This window comes from Bufo gargarizans, chromosome 7 (genome assembly GCF_014858855.1).
Source record: "Bufo gargarizans isolate SCDJY-AF-19 chromosome 7, ASM1485885v1, whole genome shotgun sequence".
In the NCBI taxonomy this organism is placed as follows: Eukaryota; Metazoa; Chordata; class Amphibia; order Anura; family Bufonidae; genus Bufo; species Bufo gargarizans.
In genome coordinates, this window is record NC_058086.1 from 195,695,687 (window position 1) to 195,718,161 (window position 22,475).

The window sequence follows — 22,475 nt, forward strand, 5'->3', positions numbered from 1 at the left end:
GGAAGGTGTATAGTTTATCTGAGAAAGATTGAGCTTGATGGACGTGCGTCTTCATTCAACCTGAGTAACTATGTGGCATATTAATTTTAACCAGGACAATTCTGACAATTAGGACAAAAAACTTAAATTACAAAATAATATATCAGATTATATTCAAATACCCCTTTATTTGCTGAACTTAGCCACACAGCACTTTGCACTCATGGGCGTCTTCATGCAATTTTATATTCAAACATAATGTATTATGCCGTGTTGCAAAACAAGGATATCGTCCATGTGGCATCCACAGTTTTTGCAGTGCTATTGACTTCAATGGGTCTGCGCGTTTATGGTCAAGAATAGGATGTGTTCTGTCATTTGTGGAACAGGCATTCGGATGCGGAAAGCATAAGCATGTCTGGGGGCCTGGCCGCTAGGACCTTAACTTGGTCCACTGTCCTCCTAGCGATAGAAACGCAGTGAGCAGGAGTATGAATGGAGCGGCCGTCAAACATGTTCCTTCCTACTCCCAGTCAAAGTGTATGCAACTGTCCGTAGCAGCCAAGCAGTGGAGGCCACAGCGGCGGGGATTTCACGTTATCCCCTATACACTGGATAGTGGATAACTATTAGATCCTAGCAATGAGACCCCCCTCCCCCCCCCCCCCACCGATCACGAGAACAGAGGCCCCATACACCTCCTCAAATAAACGGAGCGGCCGGTTGGGCATACGTGCAGCCGCTCAATTCATCTCTACGGGAATTTCCGGAGACAGTGGAGTGTGCACCCATAGAAGTGAATGTAGCGGCTATGCGCATGTACAACCAGCCACTCTGTTCATTTCAAGGGGGCTGCAGGGGCTATGGGGCCCCCCATTTTCGTGATCGGTGACTGCGTTAGGACTCCCACCGATCTATCCTGTGGATAGGGGATAACTTGAAACAACCGGGATACCCCTTTAAGTTTAGATGCAAAAATACGAATTGTGAAAATGAATATACCCTAAAAGTAGAGTCCCTCATCATCATTTTTTTTTATTTCCCTCTGCTCTATCGTTAGTGACTACTACAACTTGCCAGCATTGTCTATAAGGAGACTAAAGTAGACTGAAATCTCCACCTTGCTGTATACTGCAGCTCCGCTTGTTCAGTTTAGTACAGAAACACAAACTTAGAATAATGATAAACCACAAGCGACTAAACTGAAGTGAGAAAAAGATGATCAGGCAGCGGCAACACATACCACGGGGAGCGTGTGGATCCGCTCCAAGTCTAACCATTAAAAATGGAAATAAAAAGGGGAGTTGGGAGCGCGTGTGTTTGTGGAGCGGATATTTACTCCGAGGATATGGAAATCGTAATTATCCTGAGGCCCAGTCATTCTTATCTACACGAGGATTTAGGCTTGCAACTTAATTTATGACACTGGCTGCTCTGCCAGAAGAATTAACCTGCAACAAGAGATATGCTCGCATCTCCACCGGAGAACGTATTCATCATCGCGCTCACAATTTAGAGCTTTTAAAGCATTAACACTGCGCTTTGAACAGAATTGATTACTCACAAAACACTGGCATGCCGCATACCTCCGAGGCGCGCCGTCACAATTATCCCACAAAATGGCTGCAACCTGCAAATGAAATCCTCATTCCCCGAATATACGCCGCCGCCGGTTCACTAATGCGATTTATATGATCACTATTATTTGGAGTGAAAGGCATGGAAATTCAAATTGACCACTTTAAACAGACTTAAAGTAGAGAGGGCGTCTGCTGAGGGAATCAAGACGTCTTCGTATTTATTATAGACCTTGCAAAAAGACCTCAGAAATGAGCAGAAACATGGAAAACGGACAGACAGCTGGGATGGCATTTGAAGACACTGTATAAAGAGAGAATCCGAAATCAGGATTTAACAAATAGTAACACAGTGGAGGAGAGGGGGGGGGGGGGATTATCCAATCCCCCTAAGGCAGAAAAGTGGTGGCAAAAAGCTGCACATTTTTGTGCAAGCCCCTTTCATGCATAATTGTGCAATTTTATTTGCTTTTTTTTACACCAAACTTTGGCCTTTTCTAAAAGGTTGGTGGGCCCAAAAAATTCTATTACTCCCACTAGAAAACAGGCAGCATGGTGGCTCAGTGTTTGGCGCTGACGCCTTGCAAGACTGGGGGTCGCAGGTTTGATTACAACCAAGAACAACATGGAGTTTGTATGTTCTCCGTGTGTTTTCTGCCATACTCCAAAGACAGACTGATAGGGACCTTAGATTGTGAGCCCCATTGGGAGTTGTGGGCAAGTGAAGTGATGGTAATAAAATGTATTTAAATAATAAAAAAAATTATTACGTTTAAAAATAAAAAATATAGATATAGATATATAGATATCTATATCTCTATATATATATATATATATCAATTATTTTTTATATAAATGTATTCCTCATTATTATTAGTTTATTACTATTGTTAAAAATTTATTAAAATATATAAATATGTTAAATATCACTTTAAATTAATTAAGTTAAAAATATATATAAATATACAGTATATATTATACAATATATAATATACTGTATATTTATATATATTTTTAACTAATTTAATTAATTTAAAGTGATATTCAACAGATTTTAATATTTTCATAAATTTTTAACAATAGTAATAAACTAATAATAATAATGATGATGAATACATTTATTAACAAAATACCGTATGTAAAATAAAATTAGGTGCGCCTTATGCCATTATCACACCAGTGACTCAAATGGTACAAAGGTGCTACCCTGTGTGAAACTCGGCTAGCTCTGCTGCTATAAAAACGGTTTATTTGGGAAATCATAAAACAAAACAATAAAAGCAAATAAAATAAAATAAAAAAACTCAATAAAATGCATGAGGAGATGAAAAACAGATGAAACAGCGCAATGCGTTTCAAAAGCGTACTACTCTCTTTCTCAAGCACAACAACGTAACGTGGGCTACTGTCTGTCTAATTATAATAGGTGATAATATCTCAGATTCGGTTGTCACATATGAAATGCAGCACCGAACACGCTCCCTACTTCAGTGTCTGCACCACAGTCAGAATAGTGTCAGCAGAGCTGAAATCCTAGGGGCTCCAAGAAATGGAACCGTAGTATCTGTAGATGACGGCGATGCAGCAGACGGCAGAAGTCAATCTCTCCTCTAGAAACAAATGCCTCCTATTGAACATGTGCACCCTCAAGGGACACCAGCCACGGCACACTCATCATATGTAACCCTGGCTAAGGGTGCATTCACATCACCGTTTAGCTTTCCGTTCTTCTGATCCGTCAGGAGAGGGGGAGAGAGGGAGAGAGGGGGAGAGAGGGGGAGAGAGGGGGAGAGAGGGGGAGAGAGGGGGAGAGAGGGGGAGAGAGGGGGAGAGAGGGGGAGAGAGGGGGAGAGAGGGGGAGAGAGGGGGAGAGAGGGGGAGAGAGGGGGAGAGAGGGGGGGAGAGGGGGAGAGAAAAAAAGGATCCTGTAAAAAAAAAAAAAAATGGATCCTGTTGCATCAGTTAGGGTCCATTCACACGTCTGCAAAACGGGTCCGCATCCGTTCCGCAATTTTGCGGAACAGGTGCAGACCCATTCATTTTCAATGGGGTCGGAATGTGCTGTTCGGATCCGCAAAAAAATAGAACATGTCCTATTCTTGTCCGCAATTGCGGACAAGAAAGGGCATTTTCTATGAGAGTGTCGGCAATGTGCGGTCCGCAAAATGTGGATCCAGTAAAAAAAAACAGATCCTGTTGCATCAGTTGTCATCCATTTGAGACATTTCCATCTGAGATCCGTTTTTTAAGATGGAAACAAAAGTACTGCGTGCAGTTTTTTTCCCTGGTAAGAAACGGATCTCAGACAGAAATGGCTCAAACGGATGACAACTGAGGCAGGAGGATCCGTTTTTTTACTGGATCCAGTTTTTCTTTTTTTCCTCTCTCTCCTTCTGACGGATTAGGAGAACGGAAAGCTAAACGGTGATGTGAGTGCACCCTTAGCTGACAGATACAACTTGTACATAGCATATGTCCTACATGTTGTCTAGCCGAGGGCTTCCAGTGGCCCTTACCTTTCGGGAAAATGGCATCTTTAAATTACTGCACAGCGGTAACAGGACCCCTGTGCTCCCTTTTATTCTCATTTCTGGATCTGGCACCTTGCGAGCCCCCATTTGGGAATTGGAAGTGGTCATTTTCCTAAAAGTTAGGGACCTCCGACCCATCTGGCAGAGAGGTCTCTTTGGATTACTACAGTATTTCTTAAAAAAAAGGGGATTGGCTCAACCTCTTTATTGTCGCGGCGGGAGTTTCTTATGTTGAAGCCTGAAGATTTTCTTGGCAACATCACATGGTCCCTTTTTTCAATATACCATCTGAAGGACGTAGCTTTTTTTTTCGAACTGGCAAAAAAAATATAAAAATAAATAAAAAGGGTGCATATATAGCTTGCTGTCCACATTCCCTAGTACAGTATGTGGACGAGAGCACTTCCCCATAACTATGCTGGTGGAAATTGTACTTGGCTCATGACTAGATTTGTGAATGAAATTGGAGCTAGTGTAAATCAAGAACATGCAGTATGCAAAGAGAAAAACAAAACAAAGAAACAAACAAAAAAAATTAATAAATAAAACACCCCAATTGTTGAGAACTGCTTCCTAAAGGGATCTAATATCAGGTGGTTTTATTGTCCTTGTACAACTATTTAATTTCCATATGCAAAGCCAGCAGCACGTGACTATGGCGGCTCGTTAAAAAAACGTGATTAGTACAATAAAAGATAATTAACAGTTTGTAACACCACCTCCAGGAGACTGGGAAAGCATACAAATTATTGTGACAAACATAATCCGCATTAAATTGGGCTGCGGTATGAATACTGAACACAAATCTCGCTCTGTAACTGATGCCATCTGAGCAGCTTCAGAACGTCAAACAGTCAGATCACTGTCCTTGTGAGAAGGATCCGCTGTAGTGATGAACATATGCGCCGTAACCACAAAGTGATGCCAATCGGGGTCTGCATTCCCAAGCTGGCCGTAGATGTAACAAAATATGTCGAATGATCGAATTACTTCACTGATCAGCATACAAACGTCTCCAAGTAACAGACTTCCCCCTATAAACAACAGCAACCGTGAAAGCAGTTCCTGAAATTCAGCGCCGTATAGGTCTGTGGCGGTCAACCTACATTTTTATAAAAATCTGAATAAGGTAAAGAGAAAGAGAAAAAGAGTGAGATGTCAAAACTTATTGTCCCCATTCTTCCTCAATGTTCAGGGCAAATTCAGTCTTGGGCCCAATGGGGCTGTCTAAGATTTTGATACTGATTGTCTACCCTCAGGATAGGTTATCAATATTGGATTGACAAGGTGACTACTGGCACCCCTGAAGATGGCACTCCGGTGAGGGCCACCGCTTCTTCCTAGGCCTGTGACGTCACGTTCATTGATCACGTAACCGGGGTGCAGCTCACTCCCATTAAAGTGAATCGGGCTGTGCTGCAATACCAAGCACACCTACTAATCAATGGGTGGCGCTGTGCTTGGTAAGCTGAAAGGAGGCTGTGGAAAACAGCTGGCACAAGGATCAGCAACCTTCAGCACTCCAGCTGCTGTGAAACTACAACTCCCAGCATGCAAACGTTCAGCCGTTCTTCTAACTCTCACAGAAGTGATTGAAGTATTCTGGGAGGTTGTGCTGGAGGTTGCTGATCCCTGAGCTAGCAGGGAGGAAGGGAATTGAACCCCTGCTGATCCAATATTGATGACCCATCCTGAGAAGAAGTCCACAGTGCTTTACAGATGCAGTCCTCACGCACTGTTCCCAGTGGGGCTCAGTCAAAATTCCCTATCAGTATGTCCTTGGACTGTAGAAGAAAACCGGAGAACCCGGTGGAAGGAAACTCAAGCAAACCACAGAGAGCTCTTGCTCTTGGTCGGATTTAATCCCAGTACTAATCACCTGAGCCACCGTTCTGAGACTATAGGCCTCTTGTACTTTGCACAATTGAGTGTGTGGAGGCTGTACAATGGCACACTCGGTCCTTCAGCTCCGTGCAAATACCTCTACAACAGTCTTCTCATCCATTCCACAATATTCCCAGAAGCCAGACAGCACGGTGGTTGCTATATCAGACAGCCATCATTACCTTGCTCACATTCTGACCAGGAATGCCCCCAAACCGTAGGAGACCGCTCCTTCTCGTAACTTCACCATGTTAGTGGTCTAGTTTTTGGGAGAGTCCAGCCAAACAACTGGCACTCTAGTTTGCTGGTACGGGTGTAGCTGTCATTGAATGGCACTGAGGAGAAGTGAAGGGGGTCATGAAATTCTTTTCTAGGGACCACCATAGACATTGACCAAACCTATGAGGACCATCAGCAGAACTTTTTGCTTTGCTGTGCGGGATTTATTCTCTTTTAAGATGCTCACAATAAAAGACGACAGAATATGCAGACGCAGAGCCTGAAACCACGACAAGTCCCACCTGCATTAGGAGGGTGATTATTTGCTTTCCTCTAGACAGAACAGTGTGTGCTCCCATGCAAGTCCTGATTAAAGAAAAATCCTTCACAATCCAGAGAGCATATACTCAATCAGCAGTCAGACGAGAAAAGCTCTAGGGAGCGGCAGCAACCAAACTGTTCTGATAAGGTTCCTACGACTTTCCAACTAAACGCTAATTTGTTCTTTTTATGTAGCACCAAAGCGAAGTCACACTTTCTGATTTCAGAACTGTAAACTACTTCCTCTCTCCCCCCCCCCCCCCCTCTTCATTTCTGCCGGGTATCACTTATTCAACTTTCAAAACATGCGATTTTGACTTTGCCCTCTTAGCCACTTTTTAACAATCAAATAATTGATTTCTTGGGCTTTTTTTGTTCCCTTTCCTGAACCAAGAGAAGCTGCAGCCTCGGTCAAGGAACGCAGGTGGGTGATCGAATTCTGACCAAGCAGAGGACGTCCATGGGGTTCGACAGATTCACTTAAGGCGGTATTTGGCTAACAAATTTATTTTCAGATGCCCATTAAACGCCATCTAATTGCTAATTTTGGGGATATTATTATGTATATGTGAAACTGGATCTCTGTTCCTTCCTGTTCAGAGGCGCGGGTGCTACAAAGAGCGTCTCTCTCTCTGGAGGACCCAGCGCGGCCGTGCAACCCATTATTTTTAATGCAATGTTTGCAGTTCTTCGTATCTCCAGGGGTGGTGCTGTATTCAAAACTTGCAATCAGATCCCGCTCCCCTCTGCAGATTACAGCTGATCGCTGCGGATTCCGTAATCTGCTTATTCTCGAGTCTTTTCTAAACAGAAAGAAATCATAGAAATCGAGCGATGCCTTTAATAGAATTTAAAGAGGCTTCCCGATTTTATTTAGTATCCATCTACATACAGTATGCACACTCTAGTAGATAGCCCATCCCAGGACGGTGACTGTAGTAAAAAAAATGCATCCTCTTAAGGGCAGAGTACTTGTCCTAGGTCAACAACTATCTATATGCAGAAATGTCCATGCTGACAAAAATTCTGAATAATCAGGAACCTCTTGGCACAGGAGCCGCGGTAAGCCTGGACCCCCTTGTGCTTGCTAGCGCCCACGTCACGCTGGAAATTCCCGTAGAGCACTTCGATAATGCTGTACATCTCCGTACAGTGCTTCAATGGGGCGCTGAATTCAGCAGAAGCGGCTGGCCACCGGTTGGTGAGGCAGGAGCAGCAGAGCCAAACGCGCTCTCCACCATACGGATGAGAGTGCAGGGCACAGAGGAGTGAGTTTGGATGAGAGCTTCCTTCATGCATCTCAACATGCCCAACTGCTTTGTTCTCAGGGAGAGGGAAGTGTCTGGCAGTAGTTGAGCATGGACGTGTATGTAAGGATCTGGAGAGAGAGAGTCGTTGGCCAATCGGGAAAGAGAGTGCAAGGCTGGAGTTCTAAGTTGTTAGAACAATTGCTGTCACGAGAGTCTTCTGTCAATATTTTAAAGGAGCAAAGTTTTATATGAATGCATTTTGTAGAGCTTCTTGATTGAGGGTATGTGCCCACGAAGTGCCAACACCGATTTGCTGCTGCGCCATTTGCATGTACAGCAGCAGCCACATAGATGGGATTTTTTCATTTTAAATTTGCAGCATCTTAATTTAGATTCAAGATATCAGCGGCAACCTTTGCAAGGCAGAGGGCGAAATCCGCAGCACTTCCACGCCATCATAATTTGGTGGGGATTAGGCCTCTACAGATTTCGATGAGGTCAGATGTGGAAAATCCACAGCGTTTTCACCACGGAGGAACATATACCCTAAAATAAGAGAGAGAGTGTTTGTCCCCTCTGAGACATACATCAAAGACTATGAAATCCTTCCCATAATAACTTTCTAGCTTTGTAGAACTGAGCGATGAATATACACCACTCGTTTTGGCTGGATGCCAACGCATGCCCAGCAAAAAAAAAAACATGTTGTTCTGGGTGCAGATTTATGGTAATATAGTATAATGTGCAGCTCATTAAAAAGGGGATCAAACAGAAGGGTATATAGGCTTTATAACTGGTCTGTATTCCTTTTACAGGACCTCAGGAGGAAGAACATGGAGGGACTCCACCCAATCCTCAGGAACCCTGGAGTGAAGGTGGAGATTATCCGATGACCACGGATCCAGGAGCGGAGCCCTCCAGAGATCAGCTGTTATGTCGTGAAGAAGCAGAGGGCAATATAGTATTACATATGACTCCTATTCAAAAAAATGTATAAAATAAAAAAGGTGACTACATAAAATATGGCTGTGCCACATCCTCCAGCGCTGAAGCCACTCTCTGCAGCAGTCCTATGGCGACTCTATGCCATCCGATGGGACAATTGCTGAAGGGTAGCTGGACAAACTATTGAATTATGCAGATTTATTATAGCACCATCAAAGTGAATGAGCCGTTACCAAATGCCATCCAAAATATCAAAATATGCAGCTGAGACTGAGATGCAGTGCAGAAATTAAAAGGGGTTACCCCATGAAAAATATTCTGCAGTTTTCAAACCAGCACCTGGATCTGAATACTTTTGTAATTGCATGTAATTAAAATTTTTGTATAGTAGCTGAGTTATTCGATAAAAGGTATCTGTATAGCGCCACCTGCTGTTTTTTTTTTTCCAATTTTTTACTTTCCTTATCGCTGAAGTGGACGCACATGCTCAGTTCAGCAAAAACTGCGGCTCGGATGTGGACCAAAACAACGGTGGTGTGCATGAGGCCTAACCAGACAAATGCTGTCAGAGGAGAGCTGGGAGGCCCAGTACACATCAGATTGTTGGCCGATGACAGGTTTGGCTCACATAGATTTTTTTTTTTGGGGGGGGGGGGGGTCATTTATTAACCTGACATCTGCCTATATAAGGCGTATTTCAGGTGCAGATTGCAGCGCTACGGTAGTGGGCGTGGCGGGGAAGGGGAGGGGCCTCAAGGAAGCTGTCCTACATTTAGAACTGGCGGAGGATCCGCCAAAGTTATATAGAGGCCGGCACCTCTACAAAACTCCGGCGGATTCACTGCCAGCGCAGCGGCTTTATTAAGACCAGCGTCTAAAAAAAAATCGGTCTTAATAAATGACCCCCCTTGTGTTTATGGCCCTAAGCTAATATACCATAACTAATCTACGATACATGTGCACAATAGATTGTTAACACAGGTTACGCCAAGTAATCCCTTGAATAGGAAAAAGAGCTGTAGGATGGGGGGGGGGCATGAAAAGGCTAATACAGCTCACGCGGAGCCTCTTGACCCGACTTCAAGCTTAATTCGCATTACAGTTTTGAGAAAAGCCATTATTTTGCTCCAATTTAAAATAAAAGACGGATTAACTAACGTTATTTCAAAGTGTTACGAGCTACCCACACACCATCTGAAGGCTCTACTTTGTAACAAGCGAAGGGAGCAAATTAAATCATAGCCAAATGCTCAGAGACGAAAGAAAGAAGAAAATTGAGGGATGGAGAAAAAGGAAAAAAAACAGGTTTTAAGGAGATTAAATGCAGCAAGTACAATAATGGGTTGCAGTTCCCCGGTGGAAACGGTACAACGAATCAGACAACCTATGTGGATCTGCAGGCAGGACGGTAACACATGGCGGATCCGGAGGAACGTGTAGGAAAAAATTACAGCGCGCGATATCGATTACAGACCCGAACACGAAATGGAAGGTGCATGAGAAGGAAGAGCACGGGAGATTGGGATTATTACAGCTTGTATGTACAGAGAAAAAAGACTGAAATGATTTAAGTAAATACCTTTAAAAGTTATAGGCGAATTAAAAAGACACAAAAGATAATAAAAAAAATTCACGATACGCGATTATAGCGTCAGGGAAACAAGTAAGGAATGTTGGGACCGCTGGTAAATGATGGTGATGGCTGGCTCATGGAATTACAAAGCAAAAATTATTATTTAATCTAATATTTTACCTGTTTTATTGCAACGATAATAATTTCACAACGATCCCCTCGCCGGCGTTAAACTGGTCATAGTCATTAGAATGAGGGCCGAATCACATGGCCGTATTCTGTCAGGGAAACACGGGCCACGTGTCGGCCGCATCTTCTGATCTGACTGCATCATAGTGATTTATGACAGTCAGTTCTTGTACTGTATTCGTGATGATGTGAGTACAGCACCATGGAGTCGCGATCAGACAAGAACTTACCATCATAAATCATTACGATGCAGTCAGTTCGGGTCAGGGGAGCTGCAGACGGTCCGGGAGACACGGCCTGTATTCCCCAAAGTCGTGGGACTCTAATGATCCCTAATGATTGGCAAACTCACCAGACCATCTGACTATCTACTGTGTATTGGGGCCTCTTGATTCTACTTCAGCAGCAGATGTTGGGGGAGGTAAGTCAGACCCTGAGGGGACTTGAAGAGGCTTACTCCCCTCTCCCAATTCAGAATACACATATACTTGGCTGATTGCACATGTGTATGCCGAAAGATGGCCGTCAGCTGATCTTAAAAGCATGGCCAGCTTTAGGTTCTGTTCACCCCTCTGATGGGGTCCGTTCCGTCAGGTTTCTGTCTTTTTTGATGGCCAGTATATGTGCTCTGTACTTCCCAGAAAAGACATTGGCCCAATGATAAATCATATGGGATCTGTCAGATATGTTATAACAGGGCCATGTTTTTAGTGCATACAGAGACTTAAAATGGTTTTCTGAGACTTGTATACTGATCTATCCTCTGGATGGGTCATCAGTATCTGATCAGTGGGGGTCCGATCAGCTGTTTGAGAAGGCATCAGCGCTTGCCTTCTCTCAGCTCACCAAGCACAGCGCCGTACATTGTATAGTGGCTGTGCTTGGTATTGCAGCTCAGCTGCGTATTGGCTATGTGACCAATAAAAGCGTCGTCATTGGCGTAGTACAAGCTGCGAGAAGGTCGCGGCAGTACTGAGAGCGCCAGTGCCTTCTTAAACAGCTGATCATCGGGGATCCCGGGTGTCGGACTCCCACCAATCACATACTGATGGACTATACAGAGGATAGGTAATTAGTAGATAAATCTAGGAAAACCTAGAAAATAAGTTGTTCAGAATTTCGATATTGATGGGCTATGCGGAGACCAGGCCATAAATTACAAAATCTTGGACAACCCCTTTAAGATATCCATTTACATAATATAATAGCGAGTCAAAAAGGTTGATTTCAGGCTTTGGGCGATGCGAGAAAGCAGACTATTTTCTGTAAAAAATTTGATCTGTCAGGTTGGATTTTTATTGGGGCCTTGGTTGGCTGAAAATGTGCATGGTGTGACTGCCTGAGTTTGAATGCTAATTCCACCCCATTTATTTTTTTTATTGGCCCCATTAGCCTGGACTGTTGGTTAAATGCAGATCTCCAGGATCCAACCATGAGCCTTGTGCACGTATGCTATATGTGTGAAATAATTCTACCCTTACAGGAAGTCTTGACTGACTTCCTGGTGAGCACGTGCTTAAACTTCGCAACCAGTCTCAACATGCAGAGCGGCAGTGTAAAGCACCGTGGAGGGACAGAGCAGCAATCTGAGCCTCTGATGAGATCAGAGATGGATTTTGGTGCTAAGCCAGTGCTGCATCCGATTCATTCTCAGGATCGGCGGGCTCTCAGAGAGCGGGAGGCCCACCCATCATTTCCTGGTGACATAACCCCCTTAAAGAGGCAGTCTCACTTTACGGCAAGTGTAGCGTCTACAGTAGATGTCTAATCTAGGTACCTTTCACCAGTCCCAAGTCGCGCCTAAATGACGACTGTTTAGGACTTTGTGGGAGGTTTTCTTTTTTTGTTGTTGTTCATCAAACCCACGAGTGTTATATTAGCAGCTCGCGGCAAGCGGGAAAAATTCAATAAGTGCGTTTAACCTTCTGTCTAACGAGTTCAACTTTTAAATGTGTTAATTACAGGCTGTTTACAGAAGTACGGTAAGGTCTCCAATTATTCCGACGCAGCCACAGATGTTTGCTCAGAAACAATTTTGTCTTTGTTTTAATTGAGGAGGGAAGACGGGGAAAGGTGCATCGCCTGTGATAACGATTAATAAGGAGGGAGAGAAAGCAACTCCCTGATAAGCTGAAAATGAAATAATTAACCTGCGGAGAGCGCGAGAGAGCCTTAGGGAGGCAGGAGAGCCCCAGGCGGAGCCCTCGCCTCTCGCCGGATGTCACCCGTGCTTGCTGTAGATAATGCAGAGAATTCACAGACACAGGAAGATGTCTGACAGGAACACCAGGGCCGGGCAGGCTCCGACACCGCGCCGCCGGTACGGGGATTCAGGAGATATAATTCCATTAGCTGAAGATAGCAGGGACTCTGGATTTCTAGGGATTAGACCACAAGACATAACCTACAGAGACGACAGGAAACAAAACAGGCTCTTTTGGAAAAGCAAAAAAAATAAAATAAAAGCAAAAAAAAAAAGTTAACCCCTCAAGGATTAAAAGCCTGATGCACGACGACTGCAGCTCTGGTTCAGCTTGGAAGAATTTGATATTGATTGTGGACAGACTACATTACTCCGCTATATTATAATCATTATATAATCTAATTGCCTTAGATAGCTGTAGGCCAAATATTCGATCAGCCAGGCTGGGACCCGCACCGATCACGAGAACGGGGGCCCCATACCCCCTGCAATGAACGGAGGGGATGGTGGCACATGCTCCATTGATTTCTATGGGAGTTCCGGAGATAGCTACGGAATTCTCATAGAAATGAATGGAGCGGTCGTGCATATGCCTGACTGGTCACTCCATTCTCGTTTCCGGGGGGCCCGCTGGTGGTACGGAGCCCCCATTCTCAGGATCATGGGTGTTCCAGCGGTATTACCTCCACCGATCTATCTGTGGATAGGGGATTAGGTCAAACAACCAGAATACCCCTTTAACACCGGAGGAAGCTTTATGAGCTCCAAAAAGGGGGTGGTGGGGGAGAATACTTACTATTAAAACATCGTCTTTAATCTTACAGCCATAAAATATTACCCTTACGAACTCTTCAACAAATTCTTTAAAAATCCACCTCCTGATTTCTGATAATGTCCTGCTCTCTCTGCCTCTGTCCCTTTTGCCATGCTTTACACTGCAGCTCTACATTGGCTTAGGTCCCACTTTCACTAAAAAGTCAGTGAATGTGGGGCTGACTTCCATTATAACCATAGAAGAAATAAAAGGCGGGAGGGACGGGGATCCTCTTTAACAGAGTTTTATCCTCTCAGACAATGGTAGCATTGCACTAGGATACGCCACTAATGTCAAATAGGTGCGGATTTCATCTCTGGGGCCTGCATTTATCTCCAGAACGGGCCCCCAAAAGTGAAGGAGAGCACACCATGTATGCGTGGCCACCCTCCATTCATTTCTCAAAAAAAGGAGGCGTGCTCTCCATCCGTTTCTGTTGGGGTTCCAAAAATATTTGCAGGAGTCCCACAGCAATAAATGGATGGCGGCCATGCATGTGTGACTGCTCTTTGTTCACTCTGGGGGTCCTTTTCTTGAGATGGGAATGGCTCCGAGAGGTGGATCCCGCACCTCTCTGCCACTGGTGGCATAACCTAGCGATATGCCACCAATGTCCGAGGTGAGAGAACCCCTTTTGGTATAATATGTGGCGTTATTGATGCTTACAATACAAAAATCGAGCAAGGGATGCAAAAGGGATTTATGACATATCCATAGGATATGCTAGAAATCTCTGATATCTTCTAGTCCCCAACCTCTGGGACCAGCACCTTTCTCCAGAACTGGTGTCCCCCCTGACTCGCCTGGCAGGAAATGTCTTTGGTGGGGACACCCCTGAGAAGGGACGGAACAGCCGCTGCGCATGCGCCTGCCTCTCTCTATTCATCCACTCACTTCCATGGGAGGTAGGAATTAACTAGGCAATACAATAGGCAATGGTAGCTCAGTATGGTTTACTGTGGACAGATATAGGATACCGGTCACCTAGGTCATGTCGTATAACACGCACAGACAGCAATTCACCTTCATAAACCTCCAGCCAAGTAAACTCCGCACACCGCGCGCCATTAATCACACGACAACTGCAAGTCATAGGACGCCCTGTAAATTCCAGTTTTCTGCATAGACGGGCCACTAATTAGAGGAATTTTAAATATTTTGTGTAGCTCGGCGAGATGATTTATCTGTACAGTACTCCTAATCAATTACACCGCACGCTGGGACCAATTACAGGTATGATCTAGAATCCCAGGCAGCACGTACGGCAGATCACTACATGGCATGGCTGGGTTCTGGATTCTCGGGAGTCACTAAACATCAGGGATATTATTTTTAACTTTGCATAAAAAAAAAAGCCCAAAGTGTAAAAATCCAAACTGATAAAGTAAAATAAGATTAGAATCGGTTGCAATAAAGTTTACTCATTGTGGAAGATGAAGGAAAAAAAAAAAGGTTTGGGGTCAAAGAGAATAATGACCGATAAATGGGCCTGTATGAGATTACAAAAACATGGCTGCTTTCATACAGAAACTGCGCCCCTCATGTTCTACTTTTTAGCGGTGCGGACGGATCACGGACCCATTCAAGTTGAATGGGTCTGGAGCCATCTGCACAGATATTGCCTGTGCATTGGGGACCGCAAACCAATGCACAGAACGGCCCCGGCCGTGTGCATGATCCCTAAGGCTGAGTCTACACCGCGATCTTGCCCACCGCAACCGCTGCGAGACCAATGAACACTGCGCAGCACTGCAATCGCTGAGCTACAAGACGGCAGCAGCATGACAGAAAAAAATTCAGCAGTTCAATGGCGGCCCGGCAATCTTTGGGACTGCAACAAGATCAGCCATAAACCCACAGCATAAATGTACATGCTGCGCATGGAAAGCCTGAAGCGTAGTGTAGGTGAGCTTATACGGTGGGTTTTTCGGCTCTCATGCACTTCGCTTGTACTGTAAATGCTGCAGATTTTCTGCCCAGAGTTGCATCGTGGAGAATCCTCAGCATTTACACTAAGCGTGGTCCTACCCTACTGGATGCTCCTTGACACTGCATTTGCTGCGTAGAGTATGTCAGCAGGACACGCTTCTGGCCTCCACTGTGTGAAGGGGGCCTATGGATAGGTTTAATATGCATCGGAAGCTTTTGCAGTGCATACATCAAATGGGCATTGAAAACGCAGTGTGAGATTAGCGCAATTCATGATGTTACCTTGGGGTCTGCAGTGAGCAGCTTGAAGGCCTGATAGACCTGAGACTCCTTCACACCACCTCCAAGATCGAGGAAGTTTGCAGGTTTTCCCCCGTGGAGGTCAATGATGTCACAGGTAGCCATGGCAAGACCGGCCCCGTTCACTGAAGAAGAAAAAGGGAAATCAAGGAAGCAAATTACACCGGAAATAGTCAACAATTACACTTCAAAAAACAGTACATGCCCCAAAAATACTGCCCCTTTGGCCGCTTATCATAACCGTGAACAGAGGATGATGATACCAAGGTCTGGAATCCGGGATCTATAAAATCAATCCATGGACCAAGGAAAAATTTTTTTTTAAATATTCAATTCTTTATCGTTTTAATAATCTCTGCTTAATCTGCTTTGTGTCAGTGAATGGGACCATTCTTGCTTTATTCCAGAGTCTGATACCTCGCCATGATGTCCTGCTGATGGAGGCACATGAACGGATGTGGACCTGTGTCAGTTGGACACAATTAGGATATGTTTCCATTCACTCACAGCAAGCAGATATTGGGAAAGAAGGTAAGGTATCTGTGCAGATCTGGGGAAGATTTTCACTTCCAAACATCCAATGTTGCAGTATATGAAACCGCAGTGGAGCTTTGAGCGGGTGCCATCCGTATGGAGTTGTATGTTGTCCACGTGTCCTCCTCGGTTTCCCCTAGGCCAGTGGTCAGCAACCTGCGGCTCTAGAGCCACATGCGGCTCTTTAGCCCCCTGATATTGGCTCTTCCAGGTGCGGGCTCACATGTACAGTGCGATAGCATTTTCGTTGCCCGTAGCAAAAATAGGTAGGAGGGTGAAGACCAGGAAGCGGTGAAGGCTCTGTTCTCACCGCTTCCTGGTCCTCGGTTGTAGGCTGTGCAGGGCTGCGCACAGTGTGAGGCGCTCTGTGACGTCACTCTGTGCACGCCAGTTCACAGCACAGCCGACAGCAAGAGGAACACAGAGCGCGGGTGGTGAGAAGCAGCGGCATCCAGGAGCCGGAGAGGTTAGTGCTTTTTTATTTTATGAAACTTGGGGCTGATCTGAGGCAATGAGGTGATGAGAATCATAATGGGGGATATGAGAGGCATCATGGATGATGAGAGGCATCATGGATGATAATGGTGATGATGAGAGGCATCATGGTTGATAATGGGGATGATGAGAGGCATGGGGCTCTTATCTGAGGTCTGATTGAGGGGGTCATTTACTTTGGGGTCTGAGCTGACATCTGATCTCAGGGAGGTCTTATTAACATTGAGGTTCTGCTTAAGTGCTTGTGGCATAAGGTCACTGACTTTTTGAATGTTCGTATTGCGCTTCAAACAATACCTTCATGGGAATAGGGGTTCTAAGTTAGTCTCCAACCTTATTAAGAACCAAAGAAATAAATCCTTTATTCAAGCCATCAAATCAGCCTCAGGCCCCCGACTTATTAATACTCAAGCGATAGCTCAGAAGTTTTGCTCCTTTTATTCAAATCTGTATAATCTCCCAATACCCCTCACCAGCCAGCAAATCGAGACACGCACGTCGGAGTTCCTTAGCTCTATTAACATCCCAAGAATTTCTGAGGTCGATATACATCAGCTGCTTCAACCGTTTACAACGGAAGAGGTAGAAAAGGTTCTAATGTCTATCCCTTCAGGCAGGAGTCCCGGACCTGACGGTTTTCCAAGCTCATATTACAAAAAGTATAAAGATATTTTAGTCCCACATTTTGTCACGGCATGCAATCTCCTCCTTACAGGTGGCTCTCTGACCCCACAAGCCTAGGAAGCGCGCATAACGATTATCCATAAAGAAGGGAAGGATAAGGAAGCATGTGGAAGTTACAGGCCGATTTCACTGCTGAACACCGATTTGAAGTGGTGGGCTAAACTGCTTAACAGCAGGATGTCAGGGTTGCTCCCTGGGCTTGTGGGTGAAGAACAGGTAGGTTTCGTTGCAGGTAGAGAGGGTAGGCATAATATCAGTAGAGTCATACATGCGATCACCCACGCCATCAAATCTAAGTCCCCTCTTGTACTCCTGGGCACAGATGCGGAGAAGGCGTTCGATAGGGTTAGCTGGGCCTATATGGAGAAAGTACTACAAGCCTTTGGCTTCCCTGAAGGCCTCATCAGAGCTATCTATACTCTATACTCTGCACCATCTGCGAGAGTACTAGTCAACGGCACCCTATCGAACGCCTTCCAAATTAGAAACGGTACTCGTCAAGGATGCCCATTATCCCCCACCTTGTTTGTACTCACCCTAGAGACGCTTCTTCTTAAGTTCCGCCAATCCCCCACGATCAAAGGAGTGAAACTAGGCAGATTTACTGCTCCTGATGATTTACTGCTCCTGTTGTCAAATCCTGAAGAGGCTTTGCTGGAGGTTATGCAGATTTAGTACTACTCTGGATCCCTACCCCAGATTTTCGCCCCGGAAAAAAAGAACTTGGCCACGCATCTGCTTATGGCCGCAAAGCTCTTAATCCCAGTAAAATGGAGATCAGTTGACCCACCAACACTGAAGATGTGGCGGAGTAGGGTCCAACAGATATGCCAGATGGAGGAACTGATAGGCTGGACATACCATAGCAGAAATAGATTTTTACAGATCTGGCAACCGTGGTTAGATTATAGGACAAACCTTCTCAACGCTCAACAGTGGGACTCTGATTAAGGATATGGGAAGACGGTCACTTCTTTCAATCAATATTCAGAACCCCCTTTTTTTTAAATTTTTTTTAATTTATTTTATTTCTTTTTATTTCATTACATTCCTTCTTTTCGGCACGCCTCCTATCCTCCCCTGTAGTTGTCTCCATTGATATAGTCAAAACCTGTTTGTGCCAGGTTATAGATAAATATATATAACCTTAGATAAATATAACTAGTCTTAGTTATATAGACATTCCTGAGCGGGACCCTAACTGCACCTTGGGTTGACACACTGTTAGGGCTGTTATCCCCATCCCACCTCCCCTCCCCTTACTGTTATGTATCTAATGTTACCCGCATTTGTTTTGTAAGATCAACCACTTTAAGGGCCCCTTGCCCTAGCTGAGTGGTTGTCACATCCTAACCTGTATTGTTAGGCTATGCCTTCGATGATCTATGACTAGATTTGATTGTGATGTGTCACCCGCTGTACTGCGCTACATGCGATTTGGTGATATTTCTTTGCTTGTCTAATAAAAAGAGATTTCAAACATTGAGGTTCTGATTAGTGGTCTGACCTGAGGTGTAATGAAAAATATTTTTTTCCATATTGTCCTCCTCTAAAACCTATGTGCGTCTTATAGGGTAAAACGTTGTGGAGTGAAACAAGATGTAGTGTCGAGGATTGAGAAAGGTATGTTCAGATAGTTAGGAATACCCTTATGAAGTAAATAACAATGTACCGTCCTATATATTTGAAGTTTAAAAAATTTGGCTCTCAAAAAAATAAAAATCGCTGTTTTGTCGATATTTGGCTCATTTTACTAATAAGGTTGCCCACCACTGCCCTAGGCATTGCCATTTACTCCAAATCCCCAATCGTTGTCAGCTATCGGTAAACTACAACTCCCAGCCATGCTTGCTGGGCATTTCACAAAAGTTATGGGGGACCACAGGATGCAGAATGCTTCTCTTAAATATAGCAAAGTTAAAGGAGTCTTCCAGGTTCAGAATATTGATGGCCTATGTCCAAGATAGGTGGGGGTCCACCGCTCACACCCGGCCGCAGCGTCTTCATAGTTTCCTGCTCATGCAGCCTCTGCATTTTGTACATGGGTCCATCTACCTGCAAGGCTCCCTTCTTAGTGGTGATGGTGCAGGGTGCGGCGGCTGCAAAACCCTGCACCTCCGTCTACTAAGTGGTGGTGGTGGTGCAGGGTTTTGCAGCAGCCGCACCCTGCACCATCACCACTAAGAAGGGAGACTTGCGGGTAGATGGACCCATGTACAAAATGCAGAGGCTGCATGAGCACTGTGCCCTATCAAACAACTGATCGTGGTGCAGTCAGACCCCCCACCGATATGATGTCCTAAGGAGAGGCTATCAATATCCTGAAGATGATCTGTAATGGTGATGAACTGTCTCTTTTTAGGACTATGTTGTGGCATTCCTCTATTATTTCTACTAGCAAATTTATGAATGAATTGCAAGCAGCTTGCAGTAAAGGTGCAGACGAGTGTTACCATTTGGGGGTGTGTCTCCGCACAGCATGAGACCAGCAGCACTGATTGGACAGAGTCAGACACACCCACTACTGGTAACACCGGGCAGCACCTTTCCTGCAGATTGCCGGCAATTTATTTGTAAACTTCTAGCAGGAATAAGAACAGATGCTCCAGAATTGTTATTACATGGGGGATGCAAGTAATTACTAAATCTGACATGTCAGGTGGGGGGACGGGTCCTCTTTAAACGCAAATGACAGCATCAGAACCAATGAAGGACCCCTCAACGATAAATTGGGGGTTACTGTAAAGTTCTGTTTCTATGCAAGCAGCTGAGACTAAGCTGAGAAGGGTCATTTACCCCACTTTTTAATCAGGGCTTGGACAGTAGGGGGTGTAACGACTACAACTGCACCAATTAGGCTGCTGCACCAGGACCTCCATAACTCAGGGGCCTGTTTCCACGTCTGTCGTCCTCCTTGGCAGCCATATCAATATCGGTAATTAGTTTTAGCATTGCCGGCTTCCATTATAATTGACTCATCCAGAGTTTATGGAGGCGTCCCCCCATCCTCCCTGACCGTGCCTGTCATCTCCTTTGGCGTTTGATGTATATGAAATGGCTCCGGTATAAATTCATGTGCAGAGGACTCTCCAGGTAGAATCACAATAACCTGCGCGGCGATTCCTCGCACAGTTTTTACTACCGCCTGGTGAGTGGGAAGCCTGGCTTAGGATCCAAGCTTATGACAGTAATTTGCAGCTTCCACCACAACTATTAGGGAGTCGCCTGAGAGCGGCGATTACAGTTTTCACAGGATTTTTTCTTTTTAACGGTTTATTAAACAACTGAATTGTCAAATAATAACAATATTACACAAATATAAAATAACAATAACTAATGCATCATGGGAAGCAGAGATCAGTTATTGACCACTTAAAGACTGCAAGACTCGCATATACAGCAGACAGTCCTCGTCCTTCAATCTGCACCAATATATATATATATATATATATATATATATAAATATACACATATACACATACACACACACACATATACACACACACACACACACACACACACACACACTATAAAAAATAACAGGCAACTCTCTTAATCCATAAGTATCCCTTCTTCTAGATTTATTACAGGCCAACCTGGAGTACAGCCACTAATTCAGCTTCATTACAGTCTGTATTATAGCCAAGAGCTGTATTCATGATCCTGAGCTAGAGTCTACAATATTGCCTGCCTGTTCAGGATTTGCACAAAGCTTGTTCTGCTAAGGTACGCTCTAAAAAGTGCCGTCTTAATTCTACTTTTAATAACACGCAGAATAGTGAGTGCAGCTCTGGAGTATAATACAGGATGTAACTCAGGATCAGTACAGGATAAGTAATGTAATGTATGTACACAGTGACTCCACCAGCAGAATAGTGAGTGCAGCTCTGGAGTATAATACAGGATGTAACTCAGGATCAGTGCAGGATAAGTAATGCAATGTATATACACAGGGACCCCACTAGCAGAATAGCGAGCGCAGCTCTAGGGTATAATATAGAATGTAACTCTGGATCAGTACAGGATAAGTAATGTAATGTATGTACACAGGGACCCCACTAGCAGAATAGTGAGTGCAGCTCTGGGGTATAAGACAGGATGTAATTTAGGATCAGTACAGGATAAGTAATGTAATGTATGCACCTTATATACATGTACTGATACGTGGTACATAATGCATTCAGAAAGTCATAAGACCCCCATCATTCTGCTCTCAATACTCCATAATGAAAAAGTGAGAACAGAATATTGTAAATCTTTGCTAATTCATTAAAAAGTAAAAACTAAAATCTTGCATACGTATTTAGACCTTTTACTCAGTACTTAGTTGAAGCCCCGTTGGCAGTGATTACAGCCTCCAGTCTTCTTGGGGATGATGCCACAAGGTTTCAACATCTGGATTTGGGGACTTTCTGCCATTCTTCTCTGCAGATCTTCTCAAGCTCTGTCAGGCTGAATGGGGACCGTTGGTGGAGAGTCATTTTCAGGTCTCTCCAGAGATGTTAGATTGGGTTTAAGTCAGGGCCACTCCATGCTTCTTCATGTCCACTATGTCTTAAAGCCCAGACTGGTGGAGTGCTGCAGTGATGGTGAACCTTCTGGAAGTTTCTCCCATCTGCACACAGGATCTTTGGAGCTCAGCCAGAATGACCATTGGCTTCTTGATCACCTCTCTTACCAAGGCACTTTTTCTCCACTACTTACTTTGGTGGGGTGGCCAGTTCTAGGAAGAGTCCTGGTTGTTCCAAACTTCTTCCATTTAAGAATTATGGAGGCCACTGTGTTCCTGGGATCTTTCAGCACAGCAGAAATGTTTCTGTCCCCTTCTCCAGATCTGTGCCACCACACAATCCTGTCTCTGAGCTCTACAGGCAGTTCTTTCTTCCTGATGGCTTGGTTTTTGCTCTGATATGCATCGTCAGCTGTGAGACCTTATACAGACAGGGCTCTGTCTTACAAAATCATGGCCAATCAACTGAATTTAGCACAGGTGACTCCAATCAAGGTGCAGAAACATCTCAAAGATGATCAGGACCCCCCAGAGGCAA

At 44.6% G+C, this 22,475-nt stretch overlaps 1 protein-coding gene across 1 annotated transcript in view; it reads right to left on the minus strand.

The window, feature by feature from the left end:
- The window catches only part of SUCLG2 (succinate-CoA ligase GDP-forming subunit beta), a 197,488-nt gene that overhangs the window by 68,272 nt on the left and 106,741 nt on the right, over positions 1-22,475 (minus strand). Inside the window, exon 9 of the mRNA XM_044302167.1 lies at positions 15,697-15,839. Coding sequence (XP_044158102.1) covers positions 15,697-15,839 — 143 coding nt within the window. The remainder of the gene's footprint in view (positions 1-15,696; positions 15,840-22,475) is intronic.